The sequence below is a fragment of the Ruditapes philippinarum genome, unplaced genomic scaffold, assembly GCF_026571515.1.
Source record: "Ruditapes philippinarum isolate M1 unplaced genomic scaffold, ASM2657151v2 ctg10151_1_1_1_1, whole genome shotgun sequence".
Taxonomy (NCBI): Eukaryota; Metazoa; Mollusca; class Bivalvia; order Venerida; family Veneridae; genus Ruditapes; species Ruditapes philippinarum.
Window position 1 is genome coordinate 644 of NW_026867079.1, and position 9,305 is coordinate 9,948.

Below are 9,305 nucleotides of genomic sequence, written 5' to 3' on the forward strand. Positions count from 1 at the left end.
ATATTTTTCCTCTTGAAATGACCTGTGCACATTCTTAACCAGAATAATGACCTAACAGCAGCTGAATCATATCAGCTAGTTGATAATTTAATTGACAGAAAGCTGTCTCGATAGATGGCCTCTGCTTTGTACCAAAAATTGTCTGAAATTTAATTTTTTTATAAAATGTGTGGGTAAATTCAATTCTCAGTTGTTGGAATTTAATTTCAGATTTCCCCCTTTTACAATTTATCTTGCTATATTTTTCCCTTTCAAAAAGCCACAGGTTGATATGAAAATGGAAAAAAGAATATCACTGGCTCTGTATGTAATGAAGTAATATAATATATATAATATTTCAGTATAATGTGAGATCATACCCTACAACAATATTATATAACCAGTCTGTTCCACATCAATACCATGGCAACCATAATGAACACGCCCTCGTCGAGTTTATACAGGTATACAAACATTTATATACATTTATATTTACACAAATGAATTTTACACATTTTCAAATCGTATGTTTTTGTTAGGATATCTGCCTAGTAAACTAAATAGGAAAAAACATTTTGTGTTAAAGGACTTTGAACTAATTACAACAATCCATAGAAATACATCTTTGAACCATTCATTCATATGATTTACATTTGTCATTTTCATATTTGGTTACAAGTGGGTAGATCTAGTTATTAGCAACAAAAAAAAAACAAAAACAAAAAAAATACAGTTACTTTTTCAATGAATAGGCATAATGCAAGATTATGTTTGTTTTAGTTGCTTATATTTGACAGCACAATGCACCGCCTCCGTGGTCGAGGGGTTAGAGTTGATGACTTCTAATCCAGTTACCTCCCTGGCGTGGGATTGATCCCCGAGATATGCTTTGGTAGTTTAGCGCGGAGGAAGGTTGTCTAGTACTGGCGTAACTCTCCAGGAACGATGGTTAGGAAACTACCCGCCTATATGAATGAAATACTATTGGGAAAAGGCGTAAAATGAAATAAACAAACAAACAAACAAAACAGCACAATGCATATCTTTTTGCCATTCCAGTAGCAACTTTTGTTTTTAAAAAATCTGTATAGAGTGTGGTTATTCATTTGTTAGGACACATTGAACCCACCTGTCATAAAGTTAGACAGAAGCTCGTTTAACAGTCAGGTTCTGCAGAAAGATGAAAATGTGATCTGGTTAGTGGATTTTTATGCCTCGTGGTGTGGGCCGTGTCAACAGTTAGCACCAGAGTGGAGAAGGTTAGCCAAGGTAAGATCTGATTGGTTATGCTTTATTCATGGTTGTGTGGGCCATGTCAACAGTGATTATGTGAAGCTTTATTGTTTAAATTTCTAATTTATGTATTTAAAGGTATAAAGATGTTATTGATGTCTTCAAAGAAACAAAGATATGTCAAGACTCTCATTATTGCATATTGCTTCCTTATCAATTATATTTATATCTGATTAAAGATAAAACTTTTTAGTCCAGTGATTAATCGTGGGTTAATGTCAATATTGTCTTTATGAACATGTGTTTCTTATTTTACAGCTTTAAAGGTTAGCTCAAGAAATCGACTCGGGGAGCGACAATAGCTCATCTGCATTGTTGATTTCTGCTTGAGCGCCCTTATTAGAGGGGTAATGTGGATGGAAGCTTCGACCAACCATGCCCAATCAATCTGAACCCGAGACATATTCTATTATGTTGTTTAGAGTGTTATTTAATGATTCCAATTTTACTAGTTTTGAAGTTTTTATAATGTAATTGAGCTTAATTAGATGCTGTTCAAACTAATTAATTTATGTCTTTTTTTCCTGACTTCAGATGTTAAAGGATACGAAGAATGTGTTTGTAGGGATGGTAGAGTGCCAGGAAGAGCAATCTTTATGTTCTAGTCAACATGTACAATCATATCCTAACCTTAGATTATACCCACCAAAGGCTAAAGGAGGCTCGTATTTGTGAGTACATGTTTTGAGAGAGAAAAAAATCGAGATATAACTGTAAAATCATAATTATTTGTGAGGAACATTTTTTAGTGGTTTTCGTGGATAGGTCAATTAACAAATTTAAGATCCACGGAAATTTTTATTTCGTCTTCTGTAAGATTATTTTGGCTCATATTATTTATTTTCTCTTTTGGAGAAATAAACAGTCAGTGAATTAAAAAAAACACTAAATATGTTCTTTGTGGCAAAACCAGGAAATTTGTGCCAATTAAATTAAGTGAATTCACAGTATTGTTAGACATGAATATACAAAAATTGCATTTGATTTTCATACTGGGCTGAGACCAGGAAAGGAGAGAAATAAGTTTTTACAAATTTATTTTAGTTTGATTGTGTTGGAAGCTATGAGCTTATCGAAACACTCAAATCTGGTCCTTGAACAAACCCAATACTAAGCTATTAGTGTAAAGTTTTTTGTTCAAGGAAACAATTGGTTGAAATTAGTTAAATATCTAGCATCATCAGTTTAGAGGTACTCTTAAATAGAGCTCTCTCTCTTTCTCTCTGTTCAAATTATAGTACCAGTACATATAAATTCATATGCCTATGTCTTTTAACCGACTTTAATTTATATATCAGCGTATTTACATGTTCACTTTTGAGGGGTGATGTGTAAGCGGCTTGATAACTCAGTCGATATAACTGGGCACTGGTGTGCTGAGGATCCCGGGTTCAAGTCCCTTTAAAGCTGCACATTTTTCTCACCCTTTGACATATATAACAAAGCTGTTTTGTATGGCATTCCTTGCCTTATACTGTTCATCTGGTTAATAATTAAGGAAGCTTTACTGCAATGCTTTTCCGACAAAAAATTTCTTATATCGGCCAATATCGTAATAAATCGGTTATTTATTGAATGTTATTTTTCACAATCTTAGGTATTCAATGATTTTTAACTTTTTATAAACCGGAATTTAGTACATAGCAGTGAATGATCAGTGATTTTTAAATAATCTGATGCCCAAGATTTTGAAAAAATAATGTTCCAGAAATTTGCTGTGGTATTGGCTAATGTTAGAATTTTTTGGCAGGAAAACTTTTATTTACAGTAAGACTACATAAATATTTATCAATTATAGAATGTTTTCTTTCTCATTTCAGTACATATAATGGTTGGCATAGAGACGCAGAGTCACTACGGGCGTGGGCATATGAATTTCTACCTTCAAAAGTAGAAACTATAACATGGAATAAATTCCAGAATAAAATTATATCTAGTCCGGATGCTTGGATTTTAGACTTTTACGCGCCTTGGTGCGGGCATTGTCAAGTTTTCCGTCCAGAATTTGAAAAAGTTGCTAATGTAAGACACATTTAATTCACTGATTTTAGATATTGTGTCAGTAATTAATTTAAATTAAGCTGATCAACTCCAAATAAGGAAAATGAAAATATATGGAATGTAAGAAACAATTTAATTATGGATTAAGAAATGTATACACTATGATGGCAACAAGAACCAGTGTGACTATTCCAATACTCCGCCATCCCTCTGTTTAAGATTCTTGAAATGTTCTTACAATTTTTAAAGTGAATGACCTAGTTTTTCTTTCATTTCTGTTTAACCATTTCCGATCTAAACAGCAACACATGACAGATATAATAGCGATGATTTATCAATTATTGATTATTCTAGACCTGAAAAAGGGATGGATGGATATTATGTCACAAAATATTGACATTATTTTGTCACTAAATGTTGACATCACTTTAAATGTTGGCATTATTTTTTCACTTAAATGTTGACATTATTTTGTCACTTTAAATGTTGACATTATTTCATCACTGTAAATGTTTGTAAATGTTGACATAGAGGATATTTGTTTGTTTTGCATATAAGATTGAAATATATTTCACTGAGTGACCACCAGATGCGGTATTTTCATGAGTGGCTTAGCTATGAGTGAAAATAGAAAAACTGGTGTTCACAAATGAAATATATTTCAATTTTATCTGACTGTAAAGCAAATAAATTTTCTTTTTATTTCACGCTTTTTAAGTGATTTTTTACTGATTGTGCCATTTAACATAGCACATTCTCCTTTATGACATCATGACAGCACATCATCATGTTTGAAATATAGTTCTGTTAAATACCCTAATTTTCTTACATTTTTAACATGATGTATAATGACATTGACTTTCTTTTCCTAACTTTAAAGCAAAATTTACAGATGACAGCATTTAGTTTTGCCTGTTATTCCAGTTAGTTATAATATTCTTTACATCCGCATTCAGATATAGTCTGGCTACAGTAAAAAAAATTATTTTTTGATAAATTTCACTAGTGGTTTATCAGAATATAATCATCCAATATATTGCAGTAAAACACTGGAAAGCATGAAATAATACCTTGAAACTTTAAATGTTGACATAATTTTTTGTAACTTTAAATGTTGACATTATTTTGTAACTTTAATTGTTGACATTGTTTTGGAACTTTAAATGTTGACATTATTACAGAATATAGAAGGTACTGCTAAGGCAGGGAAGGTAGATTGTACTCAGGAAAGACAACTCTGTCATCAGGCCAGTGTTAATTCATATCCAACTGTTAGATTTTATACTGGATCTAATAATGGTAATCCCCAGGTAAGTCAAAATTTCTTTTAGTTTTTCTCAAAACTTAAAACATGTGTGAATGACTTGTCAAAGTTGCTGAGTTGAAAAAGGTTGCCTGAATATGCTTAAGTGCTGAAGGTTTGAATCTTGATAGACAAAACTTTTGCCCCTTGTTGCTGAGGGGTTGCCTTTAATGTCTGAGGCATCAGAATTGCAGCCATTGTTTATCCCTGTGTGATTGTATTAGGTGACTAAATGGGTTCAAATTACTGGAATCTATGCATCTCTTAGCTACAGTAGGTCTAGTTGTTTTAACCCCTTGTGTTGCTTTGAAGTTTGTAACACCCGAGGTTAGCCGAAATTATCTTTTCTCTTCCGGCACCATATGACCTAAACTGTGTTGGTGTGCCGTATAACCAATCAAACAAGTCAAGAAAGACAAGATTTTAATGTAATGAAGATTTCAATGTAGATGGTTGACAATCAAAGCGTGCCTTTTTATGCCTGAAATATTTCATGGAGGTTTATATATATATATAGATATATGTGTCATCCTCGATAAGTATTGTCTGTGGTTAAGGTAGTTGACTTCAAACCACTTGCCTTCCACAGCTGAAGGTACAAGTTGCTCAAGAGTGTTCAGTTTCTTTCATGTGAAAAAGCTATTCAGCTAGCCTACGGAACATCATTGGTTCTACTCGGGTTCCCGTTTGTGGCTGAAATAACTCACAGATGGGCAGCGGAGGTCTTCCTCCACCAGTTTTAACTGGAAAGTCGCCATATTACCTATACTGTGATGGTGCGATGTAAAATCCAATAATAAAGAAAAGAAAAATTCAACATTTAGCATCCTAGGATTTTGGAAAAATGACCCATACCCATGGAATTGGGAATTTAGCGATGTTTTGTTACAAATTGGGGGAAAAAATCATGACTGAAATTTGCAGTGATTAAATAAATGCAAACAGTCGCTGTCTAGGATGGCATCCTCACAGATTTAAGTACTATAATAGTGAAGAAGCCCTTATTTTCAAAAAAAATTTAAAAATCTTATTCAGTATCTTAATTTAGTTACTTTCAATTGGGAATTTTTTGCTGTGGATTGGGAAACAATATACGGGAATATAACCCAGTATGGGCTATAATAAAAAGCAAAACAAATCCCTACATCTTGATTGTGTCTTAGAATTGATCGACGATAAAAAGTTTTATGTTGTGTTGAAGATATGGTTATATGGAGCTATTTTACCGTAAAGCTGTGAAATATTAATGTAAAGAAAGGCTTTATTAGTGTAGTGTGTTATGGGACAGCTGTTTTAGACTGTAAAGAAATGATTTGACGCCATTTTGAATATTTGTTGCAATTGTTAGATTGTTATATTAGAGAAATGCTTAGCTTGTTGATCTGATTATGTAACTTTTAAATTATAATATAGGACTGTAATGAAATGCCCTGGTGCAGTGTAGATTAAACGGATATATAAAATTTTATTTGACAAAGTTTTTATTGCCACATTGACATCAGGTTCAGTTTATCATATAGTCTAACAGACATTGCGTCATTTGGTATTTGAGCCGTGTCACGACAAAACCAACATAGTGCATTTGCGTCCAGCATGGATCCAGACCAGCCTGTGCGTCCACGCAGTCTGATCAGGATCCATGCTGTTCGCTTACAAATCTATAACATGTAGAGAAATTGACAGCGAACAGCATGGGTCCTGATCAGACTGCGGGGAGACGCAGGCTGGTCTGGATCCATGCTGGTCGCAAACCCACTATGTTGGTTTTGTCGTGACACGGCTCATTTGGTATTTTATAAATGTCAATTTTTGATGAAGTAGACAAAACATCGAAAGCTAAAGAAAAGCATTTGTTTTTATTGAACTGATACATAGATGTAATCATTACAGATACATGTACTTTAACATTTATATGAACAAGTATTTTATATAAAGAAAACGAAAAGGTTTTAAACATCTTAAAATGGGCTGAATTGTTTTTTTTTTTGGTATTTCAGAATGCATATGGTTGGGATATTGTAAGCCAAAATGCTGAAGAAATAACTAATTTTGTTAAACAAAATACACCAAAGGTAAGAAAAAATCAGTCAAAATTTTTATTTTAATATGTGTAGGAAAAAAATCTCAAGATTGCTATTACAAATGGTGACTATAGAAAAGTGGGAGGGGTAATAAAGAAGGGTATTGTCCCTTTGTATGCCAAGTTTATTTTATGATTTCTATATTATCTTGTTAAATTATAACATGTTTTTCAGTGTTATATTATAACATGACCTTTTGTGTTGTATTGTCATCCAGCTACCTAATGAAATGTCAGTGGTTTTACTCAGGTGCCAGCTTAAGCCTGAAATAATGCACAGAGGGGCAACTGAGGTCTTCCACCACCAGTAAAGCTGGAAAAGTTGACTTATGACCTATACTGTGTGACAGATAATTCAGCAAACAAACAAAAAAATGTTTATTAAATTGCATATTATTTCCATCTTTGAAAAACTATTTATAGATTTTCATTTTGCTTTCAGAGAAAACAAGTGAAACATAATAAAGATCATGATGAATTGTGATACAACATCTGTGTTATATGATAGTCTACCATATTTTATACCATGCCTTGTCATTTAATATATTATTTGTTTAACATGTGTTATATGATCTGCTTCCATATAGAATCTAGTGTTATATGATATATTACCATATAGTGTTATATGATATTCTACCATAAAATGTTATAAGATATTCTACCATATAGTGTTAGATGATATTCTACCATATAGTGTTAGATGATATTCTGCCATATAGTGTTATATGATATTCTACCATATAGTGTTATATGATATTCTACCATATAGTGTTATATGATATTCTACCATAAAATGTTATATGATATTCTGCCATATACTGTTATATGATATTGTACCATATAGCATTATATGATATTCTACCATATAGTGTTATATGATATATTACCATATAGTGTTATATGATATATTACCATTTAGTGTTATATGATATTCTACCATATAGTGTTATATGATATTCTACCATATAGTGTTATATGATATTCTACCATAAAATGTTATATGATATTCTGCCATATACTGTTATATGATATTGTACCATATAGCATTATATGATATTCTACCATATAGTGTTATATGATATATTACCATATAGTGTTTCATGATATATTACCATATAATGTTATATGATATTGTGCCATATAATGTTATATGATATTCTACCAAATAGTGTTATATGACATTCTACCATTTAGTGTTATATCATATTCGACCATATAGTGTTAGATGATATTCTGCCATATAGTGTTATTAGCTCACCAGAGCCGAAGGCTCAGGGTGAGCTATTAGTATCAAAGGGGGATGCTCCGGCGTCCGTCGTCATGCGTCAACAATGGTCTTCTTCTCTGAAACTACTGGACAGATTTACTTCAAATTTGGTCTGTAGCATCCTTGTGACAGTCACACTTGAATTTGCTCATGTCATATCAATTGGCCCCTTTTAGGGGTCAGCAGAGCTAAAAATAGAAAAACCTTTAAACATCTTCTTCTACAGAACTAATACCAAACTTTGTCTGTAGCATTCTTGGGTAGTCTTTTATCAAGTTTGCTCATATTAATTTGATTGGCCCCTTTTAGGGGTCTCTAGGGCTAAAAATAGAAAAACCTTTAAACATCTTCTTCTACAGAACTAATGGATGGATGATCACCAAACTTTGTCTGTAGCATTCTTGGGTAGTCTTTTATCAAGTTTGCTCATATAAATTTGATTGGCCCCTTTTAGGGGCCGCTAAAGCTAAAAATAGAAAAACCTTTAAACGTCTATTTCTACAGAACTAATTGATGGATGATCACCAAACTTTGTCTGTAGCATTCTTAGGTAGTCTTTTATCAAGTTTGCTAATATTATTTTGATTGGCCCCTTTTAGGGGTCTCTAGGGCTAAAAATAGAAAAACCTTTAAACATCTTCTCCTACAGAACTAATTGATGGATGATCACCAAACTTTGTCTGTAGCATTCTTGGGTAGTGTTTTATCAAGTTTGCTCATATTAATTTGATTGGCCCCTTTTAGGGGCCGCTAAAGCTAAAAATAGAAATACTGTTAAATGTCTATTTCTAGAGAACTAATTGATGGATGATCACCAAACTTTGTCTGTAGCATTCTTAGGTAGTCTTTTATCAAGTTTGCTAATATTATTTTGATTGGCCCCTTTTAGGGGTCTCTAGGGCTAAAAATAGAAAAACCTTTAAACATCTTCTCCTACAGAACTAATTGATGGATGATCACCAAACTTTGTCTGTAGCATTCTTGGGTAGTGTTTTATCAAGTTTGCTCATATTAATTTGATTGGCCCCTTTTAGGGGCCGCTAAAGCTAAAAATAGAAATACTGTTAAATGTCTATTTCTAGAGAACTAATTGATGGATGATCACCAAACTTTGTCTGTAGCATTCTTGGGTAGTCTTTTATCAAGTTTGCTAATATTATTTTGATTGGCCCCTTTTAGGGGTCTCTAGGGCTAAAAATAGAAAAACCTTTAAACATGTTCTCCTACAGAACTAATTGATAGATGATCTCCAAACTTTGTCAGTAGCATTCTCGGGTAGTGTTTTATCAAGTTTGCTCATATTAATTTGATTGGCCCCTTTTAGGGGCCGCAAAAGCTAAAAATAGAAATACCTTTAAATGTCTATTTCTACAGAACTAATT

The 9,305-nt window shown here is 32.7% G+C and overlaps 1 protein-coding gene across 1 annotated transcript; it reads left to right on the forward strand.

Moving 5' to 3' along the window:
- Positions 1–316: 316 nt before the first annotated feature.
- On the forward strand, positions 317–7,236 carry LOC132734767 (dnaJ homolog subfamily C member 10-like; the record flags this gene model as incomplete). Its single annotated transcript, XM_060721613.1, has 7 exons — positions 317–443; positions 1,093–1,248; positions 1,807–1,943; positions 3,093–3,294; positions 4,455–4,583; positions 6,574–6,648; positions 7,099–7,236. Coding segments are annotated over 7 exons (868 nt in total), but the record flags the coding sequence as incomplete, so codon positions are not given.
- Between the last annotated feature and the right edge of the window lie 2,069 nt (positions 7,237–9,305).